Source organism: Populus alba, chromosome 4 (genome assembly GCF_005239225.2).
Source record: "Populus alba chromosome 4, ASM523922v2, whole genome shotgun sequence".
NCBI classification, from domain to species: domain Eukaryota; kingdom Viridiplantae; phylum Streptophyta; class Magnoliopsida; order Malpighiales; family Salicaceae; genus Populus; species Populus alba.
Window position 1 is genome coordinate 2481709 of NC_133287.1, and position 27980 is coordinate 2509688.

The 27980-nt window shown below is 32.6% G+C and overlaps 2 protein-coding genes across 3 annotated transcripts; one reads left to right on the forward strand and one right to left on the reverse strand.

Moving 5' to 3' along the window:
- The first annotated feature begins 6969 nt into the window (after positions 1 to 6969).
- Positions 6970 to 9851, forward strand: LOC118042807 (probable NAD(P)H dehydrogenase (quinone) FQR1-like 1). Its single transcript, XM_035050522.2, has 4 exons — positions 6970 to 7121; positions 8475 to 8568; positions 9057 to 9319; positions 9438 to 9851. Exons 1-4 carry the CDS (start codon positions 7099 to 7101, stop codon positions 9667 to 9669), a joined length of 612 nt encoding a protein of 203 aa, XP_034906413.1. The 5' UTR covers positions 6970 to 7098; the 3' UTR covers positions 9670 to 9851.
- A 14588-nt stretch (positions 9852 to 24439) lies between these two features.
- LOC118042808 (transcription factor bHLH112) lies at positions 24440 to 27618 on the reverse strand. Of its 2 annotated transcripts, none has more exons than XM_035050524.2 (8): positions 27121 to 27618; positions 26260 to 26851; positions 26049 to 26153; positions 25848 to 25913; positions 25674 to 25733; positions 25378 to 25428; positions 25112 to 25260; positions 24440 to 25030 (listed from the first exon to the last, which is right to left on the reverse strand). In XM_035050524.2, the coding sequence occupies exons 1-8, from the start codon at positions 27489 to 27491 to the stop codon at positions 24979 to 24981; spliced, it is 1446 nt and encodes a 481-aa protein (XP_034906415.1). In that variant the 5' UTR covers positions 27492 to 27618; the 3' UTR covers positions 24440 to 24978. The 2 variants fall into 2 exon arrangements, with proteins under 2 accessions (XP_034906415.1, XP_034906414.1); XM_035050523.2 differs by having other exon boundaries at positions 25668 to 25733; positions 27121 to 27616.
- Positions 27619 to 27980: the final 362 nt, after the last annotated feature.

Sequence of the window (27980 nt, forward strand, 5' to 3'; positions counted from 1 at the left end):
TTCATTTAATTATTATATCAAATTTCATTATCATTCTTTTATTACTATATTTTATATCATTTTCTTAGTTCATTTTATTTTTCAATTTCATCCCTCATTGCTTTATTTCATTTAGTTTTTTATGGAAGATCTAGTCCTTATTATTTTGATTACTATTTGATTTTATTTTTTTTGGATGATTGAGAATTTTACTTCGTGAATTTTGCAAGTTTGTCTTCTATGGGATAACTCGGTCTTATATTGCGGTCCATAAATTTTGAAGAGCAGTTTAATTTGACTTTGGTCTTTTTAGTTTTTTTATGTTTTATTTTTAAATTATTGTTTTAGTTTCATCTTCTGACATTAGGTTATTGGGCATTCAACTTTGTGATTTTGTCTTTTTTTTGTTTGTAGGATTATTCTGATATTATATCCCGAGTAGCAAGTAGTTGAGTTAACCTCAGTTGACTCATATTTTTTTTAATGTTTTTTATTTGTTTTTTTTTTGTTTTCCCAGTTTTGTCTTTTATTGTTTAGTTCGTGTAGGACTTGATATCCATTGTTTTTTTTTTTTTTTTTGGATTTATCCCAACCTCATAAGTGAGCCACCATTTTAGCATGTTGATTAGAGTTGGGTTTTTTTTTTATAAAAAAATTTGATTTTTATTTTCAATTTATCAATCAAAGTTTTATTTACTGGGTAATAGAGCTTTATTTTTTTACTTTTCCATGAGGTTATCTCATTCAATTTTTCTCTAGATCGTTGAGATCTTTTAAGAATAGAGGGTATTTTTTTTAATATTGAAAAGTATTTATTTTTTATGATTAATTATTATTATTGTTTTTTTTTTGTAATTGCTTTATATATATATATAATTAATTATTATTTATTAAATTAATAAAGGATATTTAACCTATTCAAATTAATGACCTAATTCAAATTCTTTTTATTCTTTTAAAAGTGCTATTATTATTTGAGCATTTTTACTATATTAGTAAATGCTTAAAAGGATTGATTATTTGGTACATATCTATTAATCTGATAAGTAGATGGTGGTAATGATGAGGACATTGCATGTTATTTTGTTTTCTTTTTAGAAATTTGGGCTTCGTTTCGTTTCCCCAATGCTTTCCCAAGAATTAGATAGTTGAGTTGATGTCCATCTTATCTCCATTCTTCCATGGACCTAATTTTTTTCTCTAGCACTATTGTCCCTTGGAAATTGGAATACATCATGGTAGAATATGGGAAAGAAAAAGATTTGTACTCTATATATTAACCATCGAATTATTTAATAACCAATCATGATTTTTTTTTTTCTTCTGATTTCAAAGACCATGGTGGGTTGCTATCGTGCAAGATAATGTTCAAATTAAATAAAATGGATTTTAAAGAGTGAATACTAAGGAGCCATGTTGACAAAAGATGGCATAATTATAGTGTTTTTTTTTTTTTTTTCTTGCTTTATAGTTGTAATCACAATGGATGGGTTGAGTAAAGGGATGAAATTGAGGGGGTAATGGAGTGGTATTAATTAAGAAGAGAAGCACGCTTGAAGACAAAGGGCATTGATGATGCTATGTTTAGATTCCTCAAGAGACAGACAAATATATTGTTTCAACAGCTAGTAGCATGATCCCATGTGCCCTCTTGCTAAAACAACATTATCTAATGTTATTTATTCATGTTAAGTCATCTTATGTTTAATAAGTCTCACTTAACTACGTTGTTAAGGATTTGAGACTGTAACATGAGACTTCAATTTAATGACTTTCGAGAGCATATCAAACAAGCTTTTGAAGCCAATTAATGAGAAAAAAAATTCTCTTTTTATTAATGACATATATATATTAAAAAAATAATATAAATTATATTTTTTAAGATTTTACTTAACAACTTAAATTTTTAAATTGAGATAATGTTTTGGTATAATATCAAAATCTTAATAATCAAGCGGTTATGAGTTCAAATTTTATTATTCTCATTTATTTAATAAAAAGTAAGTATATAATAATGTAGACTCATACACGTTTCAAGTTTAAAGGGCTTTCACTTGAGGAAGTGTGTCAAAAAAAAAATATAAATCATATCTTGAAACCTCACCTAACAATTTAAACTTTTAGATTAAAATCATGATTATTTGGCAAGGCGCAATGGTTTTTTTCTCCCCCCTTCTATTAGGTTTTAATATTTGTGAAGCTTGTGTGAAAGCAAATTGTTAGAAATGGGTTAATTATATTTGACGTCCTTTATTGCTAGAAAATGCTAATCTTTTAGCTTTGAGAGATCAACTAAGTCAAAGGATTTCGTTAATCATATCAGTAACAGAAGCAATAAACTAATTAAGAACTAATTAATAATAGACAGACACCAAACATAGTAAATCAATACAGTGCAAATGGTAATAAAAGGTTATGCCTATCTCATGAAGTTGATAGTTTAATGAAAATAAGCTTTGTTTCCACCAATAATATCAAGCATGCCCTTGATCGATCACCCTACCAATAAAACCCTAATTATTATCAACTTCTAGACTTAGTTTTTTTTTTTTTTCCTTCAAGAAAAGGGAATGGAGGTTTTTCTGTTTATCTTTTAATACAAGTCGATTTGGTAGCAGATTCCTTTTAGAAATCAAACCAAACCAAGTCGTGTTAGTTAATGATGATCATCTTGTGTTTTTTTATTTCTTGGTGTTTGTACCTCATAACTACACCACTACCTGCATGTTTTAAATCATGACCCTCTATCACATGATATGAAATGCCATCCTTATTTAATTACATGCAAATAAATATCAATTTTTATATGAATTAGAAATAGTTGACTTGCTAGAGATTAGGGAATAAATTACTTTATAAAATTAATATTGTGAGGGATAGTCGGGATTGATATGAAAAAAGTTCTAGATTACTGAATCAACTCAAAAGTCATTGAATATTAAATAATTTTTTATTTTTTTGGTGTTGGGTCTATTAAGTTTGATTAGTTTAACCAAATTACTAAAATTTTATTCAAGTTAATTAGGTTTTACCAAGTTAGTAATTTATTAAATTAGAAATTCGATTCAAATTAGACTCTAAATCCTATATTGTGAGTGTCAACTCCGCTGGGTTTAACCACTATTTTATATTTTTATAAAAATAATAGAACTAATTATCTGTCCAGTTGAATGCCTTTAATACAATTGTATGGATAATTGTGATTGATATATTATATATGAAACAATGAACTAATGTCTCATGTAAAGAGACTGCACGTGACCATTAGTCGCAACAACCACATTGAATTATTATATTAATAATAAAAAAAAAACCCCACAATTATATACATGTACCAAAATATCATCCACGTTTCTCAATTGCATTTTTTCATCAACTTTTGTCAAAATTGTCTGTTGTAATGTGCATATTCTAGGAAATAAATGATATCGCTGTGAAGAAAATTTGATGGAAATGTTAAATTAACATTAACGAAAGTGTCGGGTTGAACTATAAGGATGAAATTAAAAAAATTTATGAGTAAAGGTTCAAAACATATATTTTTTGTCAATAAACCTTAAAATAAAGAGTATAATTAAAAACCTTTCAAAGTTTTAAGGTTAAAATATAAACTTTCTCCACAATGGCGAATGTCCCACATCATCTTACAATGTAGTTCTTGTTCGGTTTTTCAAAACACATAAATGGAATAGAAATAATAATTTTTTTTAAGAATCTAAAGAAATCCTGTTAGACAATCTAGAGTTAATTAAGGTTTGAGTGAATATTGCATTAAAATCATATATTTTTTGTGAGGTTTAATCAACTTTTCAATTGTTTGATCTCTAACAATAATTTACACGAACTATTAGATCATAAATCTCTTAAGACCTTTTTAGAAAAGAGGAAATGTTATGTTTTGACTGCTTTTTTTTTTTTTTTTTTTTTTTTTTTTTTTGTGTTTGTGGGAGTTTTTTCTATCGTATTTTTTGTAACAAAAATTCTCTCTATTTTTCTATAAAAAATATGAGGCATAATATTTTATTTGTAGGAAAACCTAATAATCATGTTAGTGGCAAAATATCACTTTACCCATTTAATAATATCACACATATTATTTCAATATAGTTTTAGAAACTTATGCAATCAAGTTCTTGTTTAACTTTTCTGGGTCTAAAAAATCACAATCCCATGTACAAATACATTTCTAGTCTTTAATTTTTAAAGCTTATTTACAATCAAGTCTCACTTGATTAATTATTCTAGTTTAATATCTACCATTGGTTTTTTATGTGTGTAATCCATTAAGTTCTATAATATATTGGTTCAAATATAAATCACAATCCTAAATAAAATGAGATTAAATAAATTAAATAATTTTAATTTATTATCAATACAACAATTCATTGAGTTATACTTGAAGATTAAGTGCACTATTTAGCTATGTGTCATGATTCCTAAGTGTATTATTTAGCAATGTATCATAATCCCTCAAATATTAGAAAAGTCATAACTGATTTGATTTAAGGACTTGATTTTACTATAAACTCATTAATCAAACATCAATGAATATTAAAGATAAAGGAAAGCCTTATTAATAATAAATTTATCTATACATGAATAAAGTTAATATCATGTTTAATCAATCAATTAACTACAAGTTATATACACTAACAATTATATCCTTAAGGTTGAGAGTTATTTGAAATGCCTAGAATCAAATCAATAAAATGTAAAGATTTTGGATATAACTTAAAAACAAGTATATAAATTAAAGGGCCAAAATGAGATTTCTTCTAAATAAGCGTTGCAAAATCATACTATAAAACTAAAATAGATGGCTTTTACCATACATCAATCAATAAATTATACACATTCATAAATACCATTCACCATACTGTTATTTTTTACACTTTTTTGCACTATGATCCTTGTACTTTATAACATTTATGATTTGATCTTGAACTTTTATTTCTATAATGTTTATATTCTTGAAAGTTAAAAGAGGAGAGAGAGTCATTGAGAATAGATAGAAGAGAGAAAGCTTCCAATTAGTCACATCCCAATAATAAAAAAAAGTTGATCTTTATATCACTAGGTTCACCTTGAAGAGAAGAGTTTTAATTGAGGTTGTTTTTAGCCTTTGATCATGTTAGAAAAAGTAAATTGAAATTTAGATTTTTTTTTTAATTTGATTTGATCTGGAGTGTTTTGACTAATTGATGTGTGTTTAGTGGTTGAAAATGAGGTTATAAAGGTTCCTAGAATATTTTTTCTTTAGTGTGTTTTAGGTTGAAATTTGAGTTTTAAAAGTCAACAAAATCGTTCTCTTAGTTTTTAATCACCAGAGATGGTTGAAAATTATTGTAGAGGATTATACACTATCTCGCTAGGTGAATGATTTGTTGTCCACTATCTATTTTAAAGCTAGGTGTGCAAGCCTAAACTTTCAAACCTAGGCACGAATGAATTTTTAATTCTTATAAATATTTTATTTGAATTACTAGAAAATTAAATAAATTTAGAATTTGAAAATGAATCTATGACATTAATTACTCGAGTATAATAGTTAGTAAAATTGTTAAGAGAGAACCAAAGTCATATTTCCACAAGTTAGAAAGAATCCTATTCAATTGCATATATTTGTGTCAATTGAAAAGTAAACATGCTAACACACACTTTCATGAAGTTTATGAAAATTTATTTTAATTCATTTTCATCCAAAAATATCTAATAAATATTTTAAAAATCTTTTAAAATCATCTACTAACTTCAAGATAACCCAAAATCACTATAGAAAACTAAAATCAACTAAACCTTAAAAATCAAAACAAGATTAGATCTTTTTTTTCATACATTTTTTTTTTGGATTTGAGGAAACCCCACCTCCCGAAAAGCGCACTTTGTGGGCCTAGGTGAGTGAGTAAGACCCTAGTTGTCCCAGGCTCTTACAAAAGATGCACGCCCTGACTTGAACTCGAGACCTACTGTGCAGCTCTCAAGCCCTTTGCCACCACGTTATGCCTCTTGGGGACTTTTTTTTTTTTTTTTTTTTTCATACATGTTTACAAGGAAAACTCACCATCAAACTTATCTTCTTGAATAAAACCTGTTGGTGTCAAGTTTGATAATTTTTGTTGCTGGTATTGCGACAACCAATAATTTTCTTTCTTTATTCATCATTCTCCAACTACTTTGTATCGTCTCTTTTTAACTTAAGAATTGAAAAATAAAAATAAATAAAATTTTGGACCAAAATAAAATTATCGTGAATTTAGGGTGAGTTATGCTTTTTCTTCATGCTTTAATTCGAAGCTTAATTTAATATAATTAGATCATAAAAAGGATATAATTAAAAGAAAAAAGATGAAAATTAAAAAAAAATGGAGTAGGAGGTTCATATGAGCACTGGCTGAACTTCAACTTTTTTGGTTTTTTGTTAACATCTTTGTGAATTATTTGAAATGGGTATTTTTTATATTATTTTAATGTACGAAGATGAATAAATCATTTTAATATTACTCCTAAAATTTGAATTTGAAAAATGAAAAAAAAAAAAGAACATCATCCTTTCCTTCCTTTGACAAAGAAAAAAACTCTCCATATCATCACAAATAGTTGAACTAAAAACTTAAGATATATTCTAAAAATATGATTATTATATAAAAAAAGATGGTATTTAAGATACCTTCTTCAATGGGAATAATAAAATATGAATATAGTGTTTCATTAATTGAGTAAATTACACACTGAAATTGTGATGTTGATTTCCTGTTACAAATTAATTAATCAATTCATGAAGTACAAAAGGGAAATCAGTACTAATAAAAACAAAAATCTAATTATTTTGTAATATGGAGATATGACTTTGACCATGGCATCAATGATAATAAAAAAACCCAAATCTCAAATTACAAGGTGGACTTAATTTTATATATATATATATATATATATATATATATATATATATATATATATATATATATAATGACACTTCTAACGATACAATTAGTGACCAATCAAAAGTGTCAACTAAGACAACAAATATAAATAAAGGATCCCTTCCAGCGATTCTCCATACCATTCCTTCCCTGTCAACAACACATTTCCTTCATTCTTCAAGACAGAAAGACTCTATCAATGGCTGTAAAAATCTATATTATGTAAGCATTACTATGATCTCTTCTTAGATCATCTTCTTTCTGGGTTATTGTTTTTATTGTGTTTCTTTTTGTGTTTTATGATCATGATTCTTGCAGTGCATCAACGTCTGACTGATCATTTCTTGATTGCTGTCGTGATGTTCTTGTCTCTTTTCATTGTTTTCTAATGAATCTCTGATTGGTAATTCTATAACCAGTTGTTTTTTTCTTGATGTTATATGGCTCCTGGAAGCCAGTTTTCTTGAGTGTTTTAAGAGATCCAGAATTTTATCTTTGGTATCTGGGTTGAATGAAATTTGATGAAAGTTTGATCAGGGTATTAAATTTATTTCGAGAATCAAATTCATCCATGGATGATGGCGTTTCTTGTAGGATAAGTTCATGGATTTGTTTTACATTTAGGACTAAATTACGGACGAGTCTCGTACGCCATTATCACCTGTGTCTTGAAAATATATTGTTGATCTTGGCTACAATGCTAAGAAGGTGTGATAGGCTATAAGACTTGATGGTATGTGTTTCAAGTAGAGAGGCTCTGGTGTTCTTTCCTTTTCATCAATCTCAATCAATGAAACAAGAAATGTAAGCAATAAGACTGGTAAAACTGTGAACACATCAGTCATCATTAGGTATTAGCCAAGAAAAAACAGTTCCTAACCTGGACCTACCTTTTGAAATTATAATTCAGATCAGAGAGGAATGCTTGCCTTTTTTCTTATAAAGAATGTGGTTACTGGATTCACTTATTGAATCTAGTTCTTGACATTTAATTATATATGCATAATTAACTAATACAAATGGGTTTCGTTTTCATGGCCTGGAAGACACTATATGAGCTCTTCAATGATCTTCTGCTTGAAATTCTATTTTGAAAAGATATGCTTGTACGATATGAGATTAAAATTAATAATAGGTTTAATGGCTTTGTTGATCTTATAAATTTATGCACTTAAAATTGTCCCCCTGGTGATGGTTCAGTCCTATCATCCACCGAAATTGATGTTTATTGGTTGGTTACACCACTCCTTTGACCTACGAGCTTTTTGGAATTTTTTTTTCTTTCTTGATGGAGGCCTCCGTATAGTGCATGCTATAGTTTCCCTACAAAGCTTCCTGTCTCCATCATGCATTGAGATAACTTATCTATGAATTAATTGCCTTTACGCAAATCTCCTTTTCCCTTTTACCATCTTGTAGGGAAGATCATATATATCAATGATGACTGAGAGAACTTTCTTTTATTTTGAGAAAAAAGAAAAGGGAAATGTACAGTTTGGTTCTGTTTGCTTTTCGTGTTCATTAGAATAGCCACACTGATCATGCAAAGTGTAATTTTTTTTATTTCTTCGGCAGTTACTACTCAATGTATGGACATGTTGCAAGGTTAGCTGAAGAAATTAAGAAAGGAGCTGATTCTGTAGAAGGAGTAGAAGTCAAGCTATGGCAGGTATTTTGTTTAATTTTGTTCAAAATATTGACCATTTGAACTCTCGAGTCTTAGGCTGAGATAAATAAATGTCATTGAGAAGCATATTTGACTTGTCTTGTACACCTTGACACTATAGTTAACGTCAGACAAGTTAGCATCATTGCATTCGAGGGAAGACTTCTAGCAATTTCACAAAAAATTGAAGAATAGAACATAACAACGCATTCTGAATAAGAGTATTGTTTTCTGTTGTAGTGCTCTGACAGCAGTAATGTCATAAACCTTTTAGACAGACAGGCTACCTTATATGTTACCTCCTTGCTAAGGTCATATGCTTCATTGGACATAGCTGACTGTACGGCCATGGATCGGTCGAAAATGGGAGCAACAAACACTTAATTTTTTGAATAGTGCTCTACGAAAGGGATATACAGAATTTTAATGTATCTAGTTTTCTACCCCAAAAGTTATAATTTGAGTTCCTGATAATCTTGGCACTTTGACAGGTACCTGAAACACTGCCAGAAGAAGTTCTTGGAAAGATGGGTGCACCACCAAAGAGTGATGTCCCAATTATTACACCCAGTGATCTTGCTGAGGCTGATGGGTTTCTTCTTGGTTTCCCCACTAGATTTGGAATGATGGCCGCACAATTTAAAGCTTTTATGGATTCAACTGGTGGCCTATGGGGCACACAACAGCTTGCAGGCAAGCCTGCTGGAATTTTTTACAGCACTGCATCGCAGGGAGGCGGACAGGAGACAACCGCGTAAGTTCCATTTGAAAACGTTGGACTTCGGTTCTGTTTTTCTTCCAAGTTCATAATTCTTGTTGTTTACTTTATGAATTCTGAAATACATGTATTTGTTTTTCTTTTCACTACGCAGTTTGACTGCTATCACCCAGCTCGTTCACCATGGAATGATCTTTGTGCCAATTGGATACACATTTGGAGCCGGCATGTTTGAAATTGAGGAGGTGAAGGGTGGCAGTCCATATGGTGCAGGTACCTATGCTGGGGATGGCACCAGACAGCCTACTGAGCTGGAGCTAGGACAAGCTCTCCACCAGGGGAAGTACTTTGCTGGCATTGCAAAGAAATTCAAGGGAACTGCTTAATTTAACTCCAGCAATTGTATTCCCTTCCTAGAAATTTCAGTCTTATGTTCACCTGACGAATAATGTGCTTCTTCTGGTTATATTTGGCGCAAACTTATGTTTTATTCCTTTATAACTAAGGCTTCTTGTAGCGATGAAATTTTTTTCATGCATTTAGTATGAGAATTCATTTTGAAGCTTCACTTATCTCTAATTGCAGAAGTATTTTCATTGATCATAAGCAACAAGTAGGAGCTTACCCTACTACAAAAGGAAAAATTCTAATCAGATTACATAAAGTCACACCAATCCCCATTCTCTACATATGGTAGAAAGATTAGGATTCAAAACAGCTTCTTGAAGATGCTTGGAATTGTACAGTCTACAATGGACTAACATCCAAATCCATTTCACGGATGCATGAAGAGATATCAGCAGTTCCATGGACCTTCACATTTCTCTGCTTCCATACACCATATATGGTAGCATTCCAAGCTATATTTGTAATCACAGACGTAAAGGTTCTCTTCTACAACAATTCTTTCGCCCACTGAAACTCTAATATGCAGCCACCAGGAGGCCTAGAAAACCCACATTTAAGCAATATATTACCCCAAACTGATTTAGAGTATAAGCTTTGAGAAAATAGGTGATCACGAACCTCATTAGCAGCACCACAAAGAAGGCAATCAGCAATAATATTTCTCCTCATAAGAAACTGTCACGCTCTTGTAGATAACTTGTTAAGAATAACAAGCCAAGATTAAAGCTTATACCAATTAACTTTTATACCTGATCAATTCCCAAGATCGTAAAAAAACAATTAGAACACAGCCTGCCAAATCACACTATCATTAACAGAAGGATAAGGCTGCACAGCACTGCATATAGACATCTGGATTTCTATCATGTCATCAGATCCAGAATTGGGCCAACCAGTTACCATCTTTAATCACAGCTTCCAATAATCTTGCTGCAGAAGGAATACCAGAAGCATGAATAAGTCTGGAGGGTGAAGAATATATTAGTCCAATCAAATCAAGTAGATTTCAAGTGCTTCTAGAGGAGAGTGATGAATATATTAGGTGTGGTTGTAATTTCAATTCTCAAGTATAATACATTCACCATTGATGCTTGAGTTTAATGCACCTATAAATATAAAAGTAAAGAGTCGTCAAATTTATATTTCTAATTAAAAAATAGACCTCATAGGATATTGGTCAGAACATTTTTCTTTGACAGTTTATTATCTATTATTACTGTGTGGTCTTTTCATTTGCTTTTGCCTTTCTGCAATTCTTTTGTTGTTTTGGGCCTTTATTCCTTATTTTTACACCACAGGTTTTTTCCCTTCTGCCCCTTGCCATTGCAGTTGCTACTCCATGTATGGACATGTTGCAAGACTAGCTCAAGGAATTAAAAAAGGAGCTGATTCTGTGGAAGGAATGGCGCCTGTGTTGAATTTTGTTCAAAATATCGACCATTTGAACTCTTTAGTCCTAGGCTTTGATAAATTAAAGTCATCCAGAAGCATAGTTGCTCCTCTAGTAAACGTCAACAAGTTTAATTAGCATCATTTTCAACGAAGGCTAGAACAAACAAATACATAGTAATAGTGTATTTTTTTTCACCGGGCACAATTTAAAATGTACATCAAGGTGTGAGGGTGATGAGTCAGTAATTTTTACCTAAATTTTATAAATTGAAAAGGTATTAAAATGACATGTATCTAGTAAATGCACTTGTCAAACCCAAAGTACTCGGGTTCAATAATTAGCCAAACCCAAGACAATATGATTCAGACGAATGTGCTAAACTCAAAATACTTAGTGCTAAACTCAAAATACTTAGGTTCGACAATCAGTCAAATCCAAGGCAATATAGGTCTGGAAAATATATCAAACTCAAAATACTTAGGTTTGTGATACAGACCGGGTGATAAGCTCATATTTGAGGTGTTTAGAACACCCAAAACAACAAAGGGCTTGACTTTGTTGGGCCATAACTTTCACAACCAAACACTTTAAGTTTCTTACGTGACAATTGGAGTTTTCTTTTTGTTTCCTCATTTAGCTTTTATTTTCCCAATTAATTGGAGGTTGTTTGTTTTAGGAGTCCAAGAATTTAGTTTTTTTTACGTTTCTTCATTTAGCTTTTATATTCCAATTAATGCAGGACTATTTCCTGATTTAATGGAGTTGTTTTAGAAATTTAAGAGTTTAGTTTCTCTATTTATTTGATTGTAATCACTTTGCGATGGGATAGATAGAATAAAACAAAAACTTATTTGAGTTGTTAACTCAAAATATCTCTCTTTCTTCTATTTTTTGCAGAATTATAGATCGAAGAAAACCTTGTGTGTTGGAACATGTGTGAATTTTGTTTTGGTCTACATTAGGATGGTATCAGAGTTCGGTCAGTTATCGTCGTTATGGCACCAAAAAGACATACGAACCTACCGAACCTTCGTGAACAACCGTTGGATGAAGTCTACGAGCGCGATGAGATTGCACGATTACAACAAGAAGTCGAGATGTTAACTTACTAGTTAGCAGCGTCAATGGCTCAACATCGGGATCCGAATCCATAAGATATGGAAGAGGAGTCTGAAAGTGATGAAAATCCATTTGCCCCTCAACCAGTGCAAAAGAGACCGGTGAATGATGAATCAAGGTGTTGGGAGACAGGCCTCAAGGTCGACATACCAAATTTCATGGTGGTTTGCAAGCGGATGAGTACCTTGACTGGATCAATATGGTAGATAAAGTTTTAGAATTTAAGCAAGTTCCAGAAAATAGACAAGTAGCCCTGATTGCAACAAGGCTCAAAGGTTGAGTAGGGGCTTGGTGGCAACAAGTGAAGAAAACAAGGACTCCACAGGGAAAAGGAAAGATCACATGTTGGGACAAAATGAAAAAACACATGCGTTTTGCGTTTTTACCATACAACTACACACGGACGCTTTACCAACGGTTACAAAATTTAAGACAGGGAAACCAATCAATTGATGACTACACTACGAAGTTCTACCAGTTAGTGTCACGAGATGTGATTGCTGAGGATGAGGATTCGCGGGTTGCGCCATATATTGGGGGACTGCGGATTCAATTCCAAGATGTCCTTAATATGTTTGATGTGTTGATTGTCTCTGATGCCTACTAGAGAGCAGGATAGTTAAAGAAACATCAGGATGAAAAAACACATGTTTAATATGTTGGAAAAATAGAATGGGAGTCGCTATTTAGTATTTTGATCACTAGGAACCCTAACTAGTTTTTAGAGATCGGGTATTGGGATTAGTTGCTAAAAAAAGGTATTAGCACCCAAAAACACCCTACCTAATGGGTTTTTGAAAAGTCATCTATGGTTTAAGAAAAGTGTTCTCATCGATAAGGAAATCTTATTAGTGAAACCTAATCATTTTAACATCAACAAAAGAACTACCTTTTAATATTGGGAATATATTTTACGTATAAATTCATAATTCCTAGTATTAAAACAAAATAAAATATGTTTTAGATTTTTTTGAAATATTAGTCAAGTTCTCGTGACTTTAATAAATTGATTATTAAAGTCAAAATGCATGCTAAAACATATTTTGTGAAGTTTTTTTTTTTTTTTGTAGTATGAAAATACAGTATGATTTAATTTGATTTTTTTTTTTTTTTTGCTTTTGAGGAACTTGACCGTATGTATGAAATAATTTTTTTTTTTTTAACAGGCCGGACCCAGCCCAAAAAGAAATGGGACTGAGATCAGCCCAAAATAACATACAGTCTATCTTATATTGGGCTGGACTCAGCACAGTGCACGTTGCAAGGAAATGAATCGGGAAATGGAGACGAGGGGGAGAGAGTTACCTGGAATGGAGGCGCTCAGGGAGCTGGGCTGACGGTGGCTTGTTGTGGCGGAGGCGCTGTTGTTGCGGTGGACGGCTGTGGTAGCAGACGGTGATTCTTCTTCTTCTCTCCTCTGTTATTTCGTTCGTTCTGTCAACAATATTCTTCCCTCCTCTGTTATTTCGTTCGTTCTGTCAACAATATTTTTCCCTCTCTGCAGTGGGTCTCGGACGGTGCAGCTGGTGACGGCCAAGAGGAAGAATGGCGTGGCGGCCGGTGGTTCCAGACGATGGTTCTCCTTCTTTCTTTGTTTATGCGTGGCTTCCTCTGTCTGTCTCTGTTTTTGCTTCTTCTTCTGTTTCTCACGGTGCAGGGGCTGTTATCGATGATGGGGAGGACTGTGGCAGCTAGCGGTGATGATGATGGCGGTGGTGGTGCTGCTGCTGCTTCAAATGGCGGAGAGAGAGATGCACAGGTTGCTGCAGTTTCTTCTTTTTATGCAGATGCACAAGTTTCTCCTTTTTTCTTCATGAGTGTTGCAGCGAAACTAGCAGGGGAGGAAGATGGCAAGAGTATGAGGAAGAATGACGGTGGCGTTGGCAGTGCTGGGGGCGGTGGCGGCATTGATGTTGCTGCTGCGGTGGACGCTGTTTCAAATCTGAGGAAGGAGAAACGGTGGCTGGTGAGGAAGGTAGGCGGTGGCGCCCCCCTTTTCTCTTCTTCCTCTGTAATCTTCTCCCTTGTCCCTCTGTTTCTTTGTTGGTTTCGATTTTTTTTTTCTGTTCTTTCACTCTTCTTCCACCCTCAAAATCCCCTGGTTCGTTCCTCTCTTTCTCACCAAAATTTCCTCCCTTATCTCTATTCCCCCTCTGTATTTATTGGCGCAGGAAAAAAGGGGCACCTTACCCCTGCCATAGCGCAGGTTAAGGTGGCTACCCTGCCAATGTCTCTGCACAGGGTAGGGTGGCTGGTCATGGCTTGCATTAATGGTGGCAGGATATGGGTTGTGGCTTGTGTTTTTGGGCAAGTGAGGAGAGCAAGACAGATAGGGAGAATAGCGAGAAAAGATTTAAAATCTTCTTCTTCCCTGCATTCTGCATGGGCAGGGAAGAAGGAGAACAGTGTTTTTTTTTTTTTTTTGTTTTGAAGAAAAGGAAATGTAATTGGGAAGAACCCAAAAATAGGTAATGACAAACCTATTATTTATTTATCCTAGATTTTGGAAGATCATCAAAGGGTTCATTTTCTTTCGTAGTTTTCTACTGCAACAACGTCAAAACCTTCCGGGCAGAAAGGCTACATTAAGTTTTGCTAAGGTGATATACCTCATTTGACCTAGCTTAACTATGAGGCTATGGATTGATCGAAAATGAAATCTCATGCAGGCAAGTGCTAGGTAACTTGTAAGAGTACGAAGAAAAGCTGCTTCATTCCAAACTGCACCCTTTCTGAATTTCTGCCCCTCAAGACCTTGGTTGTTGGTAGAATTTAACCTCAGAACTGTAAAATGATGTTTTCCAACATAATTTTGACACTGCCTTTCCTGTGAAGAACAGAATCGACTGTTCTAGAACTTTAGATAGGGTAACTAATTTATTTCTTTGGATGGGAACATTTCTTAGAAGTCAATTTTCTGTTAAAATAGAGATACGAGTTAATTTTGTTGGTTTTGTGGCTGGCTGGCTAAAATAAAATCTCATTTGTAGCTGACTCCATCCATAAATGTGCTCGTCAAAACAATCCAACATAATGAAAAATTCAAAATTTAAAGTACAATACATCATTAATCATTGTCATTGGTGCAATTGAAAACGGTAGAATAAAACATGAAAAGGGGGAAGAAGCATGAAATGCCCCAGAATAGAAGAAGAAGAAGAAGAAAAGAATGAAATGACAAAATAGGTAGATACATTCTGATGTTGTATTTGCTCATGTTCTTGCTTTGAAGAGGATCCTGCTATGAATATTAGGCATACTACTCATGATCGACCAGGTACTAATCAATTCATGATGAGCTAATGAAATGGTTAACAGGTTTGAATTTAGAAGCCCTGTATTTCAGAACCTTAATGCATCAGATAGGATAACAAACTTTCATTTTTATGTTTTCAGTTTTTAAAGAAGGACAATCCTCGAATCTCAATACTCTACAGGGAGTGTTGGAATGTCCCAAGTCTGAAAAATAAGAGAGACAAAAAGTAGAATATAAAAATAAAGAGTTATCAAATTTAAATAACAATTGATCCTCTAATTGTTATAATTTTAAAAATAGATCTCCTGGTGGGGAGATTGTTGATTTTACTAACTTTTTTAAAAAATTTATAGCATACTTATTAAACTTGGCTTAACACGTTCATAAATCTAAAAATTTAAACTATTAGGTGAGGTGTAAATATATAATTTATATTAAATTTTTTTAATATAATTATTCAAGTGAAAACCATTTAGATTAGAAATTTGTACAAACCTATATTATTTTGTGCTTAATTTTTTATTAATTAAAATGAAAATGACGAGATTCAAACTTGTGACTATTTAGTTATCAATACTCTGATACCATGTTAAATAACTATTTCAACTTAAAAGTTTAAGCTTAATTTTAAGTGAAATTTCAATATATAATTTATATTATTTTTTAAAACTAGCAATCTGCTGACTTAGAGTTTGATTCGAGCCGAGTTTTTTTATTAACCACTTCGGACATTGAGCTTGCTGACCGAACAAGTCAACCCAAGACTTGGTTAACCTGACCAAATTCAAGCTAGCCCCAACCAAGTGAATTTAAATTTTTAAAAAATCTTTTTTTTCATCAACACAATGTACCTTCTAAGGTTGATATTGATTAATCTACCAATCGAGTGACCACTTTAACTGAGTCAAGTTTGACCAAGTGTGACAATCATAATCTAGAGCTTTAAGATAGAGAAAATTTTATGATGTTTAAGGAGTAAGTATTAACATTCTATTAATTAATTTTTGAGTCTACGTTGAAGAAAGAGACAAACACATACAAGAAAGAAAATAAAATTCATGTCTTATAAAATAATAAGAAGAATATCTTAACTTAAGATTTTTTTTCTCATATATATATATATATATATATATATATATATATATATATATATATATAAGATGAATCTAATTCCAACAGAAGCAATGTGCACTTCTCTCTTTCTCCCTCCCTCTTTTCCATTTTGTTTTTGCTTTGTTTTTTTCTGGACTGTTTGGAATGTCTCTAAGCGAGTGTCCAATTTGATCTCGGACGAGAATGTCCTCACATTCATGAAGAAAATTTTTGCAAAAGTTCTAGATTTTCCTCGTCAGTTTATTATCTATTTACTGTATGATCTTTCCAATGATTTTCCTCGTCACTTGTTTTTGGTCTTGTGCTGTTCGTCGAAGTCTTAGCCATGGCCCAAATTTTCAGGTAGCCCAAGATCAACGACCTAACTATAAGTGAATTGGCTGGGCCTCATCGCTTTCATAGCGAACTCTTCCAACACCAGAAATGCATTACAGTGAAAAACAAAGGGCTAAAAATCATCATGGTCCCTGTGCTTTGAACATTCGGTTAAACAAAATCATGTAAAATACATTGGATCAAATTAATACCTCCATTTCCTATTAAAGGCGATTTGAGATCGTCTTCCCAGTTAATCTTTGCACATGGAAGTCATCTTTCCATGTTATTGGATGAAGGGGATGAAATGAAATCACTTGAATTGAAAAAAAAAATATTCACTTGATCCAATTTAAAGTGAGAATTGTTGTTCTCCATGATTTCATTCTCTGAGTTTTGGATTGGCATGAGCTTATATATATATATATATATATATATATATATATATATATATATATATATATATATATATTGAAATGCTAACAAAAGTTCCAATAAGGTCAAAGATATATTTTTTTTATTTTAATTTTTTATAGTAGTCGAGATTTTATTAAAAAACAAAAAAAACAAATTACCAATAAGTTAATAACAATCTAGTTGGTAGAGATACAAGGTCAAAGAGATTGACAACTCGATCGAGGACCACACAGAAGTTATTATTAATGAGAAAGCTTACCATCTTGGCCAGTAAAGAACTTTTATATATATATATAGATATGTATCATCTTTTCAAAGTCTCAAGCCATATGTTTTGATTATTTAACGGCTTGCAAGATTAGACTTAAAGTGGGAAGAAAAGAAATAACCCTTTTAAGCACGAAAGAAAACTTCTAGCATAAGACATGAATTGTTTAAGTTTTCCATTGATTAGCCAAAACAAGAAAAAAGAAAAGTAAGCTATTAAAGTAAAAGAATGTAACTACAGCAGCAGCTGGGAGTCACATACTTTATTAACATCGCAATGATACCCTAGATGCTTTTCCTTTTTAGTATTCTCTTTATGTTTCTTCTTTTTATTAACCTCACATTAGGGGCCAAAAAAAATAAAATTCAATTCCATTGATGCTATATACCGATCCTAAGGCTTGAAGGTATGCTATGCATGATATACCCCATCAACAAACCGATTGATCAATTCCAAAGTCATGAAAAAAATCAGAAAAAGCAAGTACCAATCAAGAAGATATATATTAGCCATTAAAGCACCTTTGTTTCTTATGATTAGTCGCTTGTCATCACATGAATTCTTGAATTTTAAGCATATATGAATGTTGCACAGTTGATGATTAGGCTCTTCATGATCAATTTGTATTCCCTACTTATATTTCACAAGCTTTTGCTTTACGGGCTTGATATTTTTATGATTCTATGAAGTTCTAGCATTAAAGATATGTATATATACAGCAATTACTAGTGTTTGAAATGTTGATGGCTTGTTTAGCTAGGGATTCTCATGCCATAAATGCAAAAAAAGGATGAGTGATAGGTAAATTACAAACTTTATAGGAATATTGATTGCTTTTTTTCATGAGCTACGAAGTGAGTGGTCATGACTTAATTTATTGTATTTGCTTTATTTGGAAGTGCACAAAACTTTCACATACAGTAAAGATTATTTGCAAAGCCTTCGTGTGAACATCAAGTACGAGCAAAAAGCTTCTTTGGAATGCATGAACATGAATTTTGCAAAGACTGTTATAACCTATTTTTGAATCCCCACACAAAAAATAAAATAAAATAAAAATAAAAATAAATAATAAAATAAATAAATATATAGCCGGAAGAAATTAGAAAAAATAATAGGAGGTAGGAGCGCTTAGAAAATGGTCAAAAAAATTGGTTAAGGAGGTTAAAAATATAAAGATTGAAATTCTGACAATATATTCTTGAATAATGAGAGCCCTGTTGGAAAAAAAAAAAGTCAATTTGAGGAGAAAAGCCCAAAATTGGATGTTTATGGACTCATTTGGTTTTATTGAAGGTTTAATTAAATTTATAAAGGGTTTGATTGCAAGAAAAATTAATTTTTTTAGTCAATTTTGGCTTTAATTGGAAGAAATTAAAGTTCTGGGTCAAATGATAATTTTTTAAAGTTGATTTAGTCAAATTAAGAGCTTAATTGTATAAATATTGAAGTTTAATGACCAATTAGGGACTTAATTGAAGAAATCCGAAACCAAGGACTAAATTGAAAAAAGCACGTAAATAGAGGGTCTGTAATTGATCGATTCAGAGACCAAATTGAAGAAATTTGAAGTTTATTACTCAATTAAGGATCAAAATGCACAAATTCAAAACCAAGAACTAAAGTGAAAAAGGCGGCCAACTATAGGCGGCGATTGAAATTGACAGGGAGGCAATTGAATTAATGCTTAAAATCAAAATTACAGTTCGAGGACTTAAAAGAGCAAAGGATAAATTAAGGACTGATTTGGAAATGAATATGCTGGCGCCATATTTAGATGAAACGACGCGTTTTGGTTAAAATGACACCGTTTCATGTTATATAATAAATATATAAAAAAGAACATAACAATGTCGTTTTAAGCGACATTGTTCCTCCTTCTCCTTCCCCTGGACGTGCAGCAGGGGAAGGTGGGGATTTTTTTTTATTTTCCTTTTATTTTCTTCATTAACCCCTGCACACCGCATGCCCTACCAAAGCCCGAAGCCCCACGCACTCTCATGATGAGAAACCAAGTGAGCCGCACCCTACTAGCCATGCCCACTGGCCAACCAACTCGGCACCATTGCAGGGCAGCAAAGCTCTTCTCCCTATATGCAACAATAAGGCGGCAATAGGGACGCCCCCGCTCCCTTTACCTTATAAATACCACCTAACGCAAGCATGCACGAGAGGACAAAAAGAGAGAGAACGAGGAGAGGAGAAAAAAGAGAACAAAAAGGAAAGGGATCGAAAGAAAACGGGGAAGCAGGAAACAGGGGAGAGGGACTGTGAGGGAAAACAGACCGAGAGGGATTGTGAGAGATAAAAAAAAAAAAAAGGGACCGTGAAGGCTAAGGAAAAAACGATACTGAAACAGGAAGAGGAAAAGTAGTTGAAAAACACACCTAAACAAGAACAAAAAGGAAAGGAAACGTAGCAGAAGAAGAGGAAAGAAAACGAAGGAGAAGGGAAAAGTAGGAACTGCTCTCTTCGCCATTTGAAATACTAACACCGTTGCTTGGAGCCGCTATTTGTGAGCAACAACACTGCAACCGGCCTCCACCATAGCACCGCCAACGAAGCAGTCCAACCAGTAAGGCACCGCCTCCTCTGCGCCAGGTAAACTCTTCTTCCCCCCTCATTTCTTTCATTGCTTGCATTTCCTCCTGCATGCAGAATGCAGGAGGATGGGTGGGGGAAAATAATTCCCCCCTGGTTGGTTTTTTGATGCTGGGCCAAGCTGGTTCTAGCCCAGCACTGATGGGTTTCCTTCGCTGGGTCAGGCTGGTTCTGACCCAACCCTGATGTTTTATGGGCCATATTGATTTTAGCCCAGCCTTACTGTCTAGGTCAGGTCTGGCCCAGACTAAAAAGAAAGAGAACTGTTGGGCCAAGATCTGCCCAACCCTTTTGGGGCTGATTCTGGCCCAGTTAGTTAGGTTGGCCCAGCTAAGCCCACCTAATACTATATATTATATATTATATTATTTTTATATATAGATATATAAAAAAAATTCTAAAAAATCCTTAAAAATTTGTTGATTTTTTCTACATATTTTTATCAAAATTGCTTAATACTGATTTGTATTTTTATACCATAAAGATACAAATCCAGTATTAAAACACCTGATTTTCATCAAGACATCAAAAAAAAAAATTGTTTTCTTTTCGAAATTATGAAAAATCCTTAAAAAAATTGTTGATTTTCCTGCATATTTTTATCAAAATTGCTTAATACTGGTTTGTATTTTTAAATAAAAAAGATACAAATCCAGTATTAAAATACCCGGTTTTCGTTAAGATATAAAAAAAAAAATTTTGTTTTAATGCATATGGCCTAGTCTCTCCAAAATAAAAGAAAAAAAATCATCACATCATATTTTCATAAAAAAAAAAAGGAAATTTCAAAAATATATATATTAGCATGCACTTTGGCTTTAACAACAAATTTGTTAGAACCATGAGAACTAGGCCAATATTTTAAAAATTCTAAAAAAATCTTTTTGTTTTCTTTTAGTATCTAGGATTATGAATTTATACGTAAAACGTATTTTTGATATTAAAAATATAGTTTTCATATAGACGTTAGAATAATTAGGTTTTTACCCGATAAGATAAGAACCTCCTTATTGAGGAGAACTTTTCTTGAATTATAGAGAGACCAACAACTAGAAATACAATAACACCTTAGCTTTTTATCAGACAATCAAATAATGCAGCTTACCTTAGGTAAGGCGTATTTGGGGTGCTAATACCTTCCTTTTACGCCATCAGTCCTCGTACCCGATCTCTGAGACTAGTTAGGAATCCTAGTGACCAAAATACCAAGTGGCAACTCTCATTTCATTTTCCACCTATAAACGACAAGAATTTTATGTCTCCCCTTATTTGCCATATAAATAGATACATATTTAGATTAAAGTGGAACATTTTCGCTGCAATGCCGCACACGTGCGACAATCACCATGATAAAAAAAAAATAAATAAAATAAAGGATAGCCTTACTAAAACTATTTGTTTTGTGTCAAAGAAATTGATGTGAAATGAAATGGCAGCTCCAACCTTACAAACAAATATCATGATATTTGAGAATAATAAAAAGCTTAACCTATTAGTTAGTCAACCTTTCTTACTTATATATACATGGCAATGTACACTAGTTAATCTAGAGATTACAACACAAGAATAATAAATCTTTTTAAAATATATACAAGCTTTTAATATGTTATACACTACAATACATCCCCTCAAGCTGAGGATGAAGGCATAACTCGAAGGTTGAACCTAAGAGCAGTAAAAGAAGTAGTGGAGAGAGGTTTTGTAAGAACATTTGCAAGCTGATTCTTAGAAGAAATAAAGTGAATTTGAATGGCCTTTGTAGCAAATTTATCATGTATAAAATAATAATCAACCTCAATATGCTTAGCACGAGTATAGAAGATAGGTTTGGTGGACAAATAAGAAAGCAATTGAATTATCACACTAAATTATAGGCGCGTAAAAAAGGAGTAATATGTAGATGTGATAATAAATATTGAAGTCATATGACCTCAGAAATGTTATTGGCTAAGGCTTTATATTCAACCTTGGTAGAAGAACGAACCACGATGCGTTGTTTTCCTGACTTCTAAGATATCGATGTATGTAAAAAAAAAACAAGATAGTCACTTGTAGATTTATGATCGTCAACGCTACTAGTCCAATCACCATTTGTAAAACCATACAAGGAAAAGAAAGAGCTATAGGTAATACGAAGACCAAAGGAAACCATATCCTTAAGATAATGCAGAATTCGTTTGTCGGCAACGAAATGTGCATCTACAGCAACAGGGAAAGGTTGCATAGCAGTAGCAACAAGGGAAGATTCCAAAGTATATGGAGAATAAGAAGACTGAGGATTCACGGCAACAACAGGGAACCTTCCAAAGCAAAGGGATAAGAAGTGTGCACCGTAGGCTGAGACGAAGAGTCCATTGAAGAAATGGATAGAGAGTTTTAAAGTATAATGGTTCTGATAACAAGTTGAGAATAATAAGAAACTTAACCTATTAGTCAGTCAATCTTTTCTACTTATATATGTAGGACAATGTACAGTAGTTAATGTTGAGATTATAACACAAGAATAATAAATATTTTCTAAATATATACAAGTCTTTAATAAGTAATATCGATATGGTTATTTTGATTTGTGTGAACAACAGTTAAAGTTGAGATTATAACGAAATGAATAATAAATCTTTTCTAAATACATACAATTATTACTTTAATAAGTAACATTGATATGTTTATTTTGATTTGTCTAAAGATCAGTTACATAAGAGATCTAGTTTTGATTGATGAACAAACTAGCTAACGAAAAAAAAAAGGTTGTCTAGTGAAATGTTTATTTTATTATTATAAAAAATAAATTCCAATTAATTATATGGATGAGATAAATTGTGGAAATCAAAATTCCTATTCAACATTGTAATAGTTATTATTTTCTTATAGCCTGAACAGAAGAAATGGATTAAGACAGCAGTAATTATAACAATATTGCATGCTGGATATTCATGTTGAATAAAGGTGTGCACAAGTACAATTATTACCCTAGAAGCAACACTTTTTACATAAATTAACAGTACAAAGCAGAAATGATTAGGGAGGGATTAACTTTTAATTAAGTGACAACCATTGAGAATGCTTAATAAGCTAGCGAGAGCTACCTGAAGTAAGGATATGATGAGATCAAGTCTTGCATTCTCTTTCTCGCTCTCATGTATATGTTCATTCATGTCCCATTAGAAAAAAGTGATTTGTAGTGCCCAATTCTTTCAAAACTATAATTCCCTTGTATATAAAAGAATTTATAATAAAACTTCAAATAACTGATATTATTTTGTGTGTGTATGCTTAATGACATTTATATCAAGTGTGTGTTTATTAGTTATATAGTGTAAAATATTTTTGTAAAAGAGTTTTTTTAATTAAAAATATATTGAAATTATATTTATTTATATTTATTTTTTAAGTCTTGATATTAGTACATCAAGATTATTGAAAAAAAAAACATTTTAAAAAATAATAATTTAATATTTTTTTCAAATAAAAAATAATTTAAAAAACACTTTAAAAAACATATTAAATTGCATTATCAAACGAGCCTAAGTTTAGACAATTTATTGAATTCTAATGGCGTTTTAATGACATGCATTAAATATTGGTTATAGATAGAATATAATTTTTACTAAATTAATATATTTTCCGCAAAACATGTATAGTAAAAATAATTTTCTTTATATTGTTATATACATTTTATCAAAATGCCAAGGATTTCCATTGAGATTATTGTTATTGTTATGTATTTATAGTTTATTTACATCTAATAAACATACTTCACGTATGTAAAACACTCAATCATTGAATTCAAAACTTACTCGTAGCAAAAAATTAGAATAATAAATTTTTTCAATCTAGAATTCTCGTGTGCCTTGTATCACAATTGAAAATGAGTGTGTAGGTGTGAATATAGACACCATCATCTCTAACAATCCCAAGGATTTAGCCTTGGTTAAAAATTGATTCAAGATTTATGGAGACGAGACTCTTTTCTTAGATTCAAATCTCATTATTAACAACCTTTAATAATTCATACACAAGCGTGCATGCACATATATCTCTTCACCTGAAAAAAATAAACAAGAACCCTAAAAGCAGGAATAGTGGGCCGCCCTCTGACTTAGCACTATCATGCACAATCCAAACACATAAACAAAAGAAAAAGTTACAAACCAATCAAATAAGCTCCACTCACTCCTCTCTCAATCTCTCTCTCTGTCTCTCTCTCTCTCTCTCTCTCTCTCTATATATATATATATATATATATATGAATAAAAAACAAGCCAATGAGTACAATGATCCCTTTATTTCTGTTTTTCTTTTTCTTTCATCAATAATAACAATGCCAATATATTGAAAAAGGTGGACTGGTGGTGCCATCCACAACAATCTTAGAGCAACAGGAACAAAAGGCCTTCTATCCCAATCTGCTAACTTCACCCCACTCATATATAACAATACAACAACATACAATTAATCTCTAATTTCACAACTATTGTTAAATTTAGCTGAATTTAGCAGTTGTTCCTGTGCCTAACCCCACCTTTAAACTACTAGTTAATTAACCAGCACTACAACTTGGATTAATTAATAATCCTTATAGATATTTATAATATTCTTGATCTTCAGAGGCTCCTAATGATCATTAGCTAGCCTAACATCATTAATTCTTCTTGCAGCTGGCCCAGCATTGTCTGTCCATCTATGAAGCTTGAGTTACCTTTTCTCTTTTTTCATTTGTTTTCTTTAGCTTTTCGTTCAAGACTGATACAGCTAGCTAGCACAGCAATGCAGTAGCTCAGCTCCTAATATAATCTTCTCAATTCCTATATTGAAGTTATGATCATTTCCTTCCATCTTGGTTGGATTGATACAACACTACAGATATTTAGAATCAGTACTTGATCATTGGATAGAAGCTGTACGTTTAGCTAGCTTAACTATATATCATCCTTCTACCTGAAAGTACCACCAAATGTTGGTGTCCAGAAATCAGCTGTGGTCTCATTAGCAACAGGAAATGTGCTGGAGACAGGCACAAGACATAGCCCTCTGCTTCTTAGATCTTGTTTTGGCCCTTCTAGGTCATTCAGTTTGTCAGCTGGAGCCTGTAAACATGAATATATATCAAATCAATTAATTATGCTGCAAAAGAGTCTTTTGATTCATCTAGTGGAAGTGTTGACCAAAAGTAATCAACATGAAGAAATAAAGAATTGTTATACCTGCTGATGGTGAATGGGGTTGCCATTTTTCATATATGGAGTACTTAACACCTACATTAACAAAAACAAAAACATATATTAACTAGTAATCCCTCAATTTAAGCACTTAAATATATTTTAATCCTGTCTAGGTTTCCCATTAATTAATGTATGTAAACATTTACACGGTTCTTAAGAGTAGTACTGGAACTTGTGACTTTTTCCCCTTACTCTACTTAATTTGAATTAAGGAGTGGGAATCAATGGATTAAACACTCGAATATTGGTGTCAGGAAGATAAAAGAACATACACTGACTTGATCATGAAGGAACTTGATGTACTCGATAGCTTCATGGAGAACCGATGCGGTATCAGTCTGGACAAGGTAGAGTACATGGCTAAAGGGTGAGCTTTCAATTGAATCATAAAGCAAAGACTTATTTTGGTATTTGTACTATTTGAAATAAAGTAGAAAAATCCAAAAGCTAACCTTTCCGAAAGGTGAAACCAATTGCTGGAGGGCAGTTATTCGGTCTCCTAGCTTCTCTTTCCGGACCTGGTAACAAAGTAACATCTTCACATTCACTTCTTCAAAAGATGAAAAGATAATCAAGCAAGAAAAAAAATGAGAAAAATATGTCAAGTACGTTCTAGCACTCATCAAGAGCTCGATGCTTAGAGTTCTCTATACCTTGAAGGTTGGTAATGGAGATGGTGTTTCAATTCGAGGCCTCTTGAAAGCTGGTTCGCTTCCTTTCTTAACTACCGAAACCGAGTCTCGAACTTCTTTGCTAGGCTGAAATTTGTGATTACACATAAAAAATGATGTTTAGTCCGAAACCCTAGTCACTAATTGATGAACAAGGCTAGTTAATGAATGTTTAATCATCATCTTTAATTACCTTTGTAGTGAGGTTGGAGCAACTGGATTTCTCTTCAAAAGCTGGCACAAGAAATTGAGACTGTGATGGGGGTAAAAGGTTTGCTCTAATATCGTTTATTCTAGTTGGCGAGGCATTCCAATAGGGTGTGTTGTTAGTAAAGTGCAAAGTGCTAGGCTGTTGCTTTGGCAAAGAAGATTTTATTAACGGAGATACTTTAGGCCAAGAAGGAGATGACAATTCAGTCATGTTGGTCCCATAATTTGGAGCTGTTGGCGACAAGTAATTCATAAACCTGTTGTTGAAAAGAGACTGTGCTTGTTGTGGATGAGGATGCTCAGGTTCAAATAAACTTTGTATCAATGTTGAAGGGTAGCCATAAGATGCTGATGGCTCCATTGAAAAGCCTGTAGAAAATCCCTGGCAAGTTGGTGGCGAATTGCCGGAACTGTTAACCGGATTGAGCCTCTGTTGATCCAAGGAGAAATCTTCAGCAGTGCTTGTATAGCTCTTTGGACTCCAATCTTTTTGGATTTGAGAAGAGTTTAGTCCTCCTGAATTCATCTCTTCTTGCATCATGGAATTGTAACTCTCAGTTCTTCCATTCCTCGGACTGCAAGAAGATCAAGGATTCTTATCACTGATTTAAAATCTTTACCACTTGATAAAAAAATGATGATCATTTTGACTTGCTTTTTGTAAGAGAAACAATAAGCATAGCCATGAATTTTTTTTCTAACTTGTAATTGAAATGAAATTCTTCGGACTTTAAGACCTTCAACTTGGACTTCCACCATAATCTGAATTTAAGAAGGGAAAAAAGAAAAAGAAAAACAAAACAATACAAAACAGGAAAAGGAACAGCATGTTCACCAAACTTACAGTAAAGCTTGGTTCCAATCCGATGATGACGAAGATGACGACGAAAGGCCATACCCAATCATTTGCAAGGTGGAGTCAATCAAAATACTGCTACCACCACTATCTGAATCAGCCTGTTGAGGTTTCTGAGAATTTAGGAAAGGTATAGAGGCATCGGACACTCTGGTAGTAATATGATTAGACTCCTTGCATGATATTGACCTTGCCTTCAAGTCTACCATATCAGCCGTGGTCCATGATCCATAAGTTCCCATATGATCACTAGCGATGCTCACCGTAGAACATGGTGACAAGCCGCCCATGAACACGCTTTTCGACGAATTCATCCACCAGTTTTCGCCACAAATCCCGGCCTGAAACTCCTCCGCCATGGCCAAAAACTTGTTATATTAATAATCTTCGAGTTCTCTTTGTGGGTGTGTCTTCTTGAAACCTGTGACTTTGAGCTTAGCTTAGCTATGATCTCTCTTTATAGTGAAGCTATATATTGTATGGTTGAGGGAATGTAATCTATGTAATATTATATATGAAACAGTTGAGGGGTACGGGCAAGGGAATTTACCAGAAATAATTGATAGTTGACATATCAAAGGGGGATGATTGGACAAATGAGAGGAAGCATTTTGAATCGAATTTTTTTTCTTTTTCCTTACTTTTGTTGCAATTATTTTTTGTTCTCACTTTTTCTTAATTATTTGTGAAACAATTTTTTTTAAAAAAATTATTTTCCATTATTATTATTATTATTATTTCTAAGACACCAATTTGTTTTTAAGTTTGGAACCGCATATAGCTTAAAAAAAACATTAAATTGATATTTTTTTATTATTTAATTTGTTGGTATTAAAAAATTCTTATAT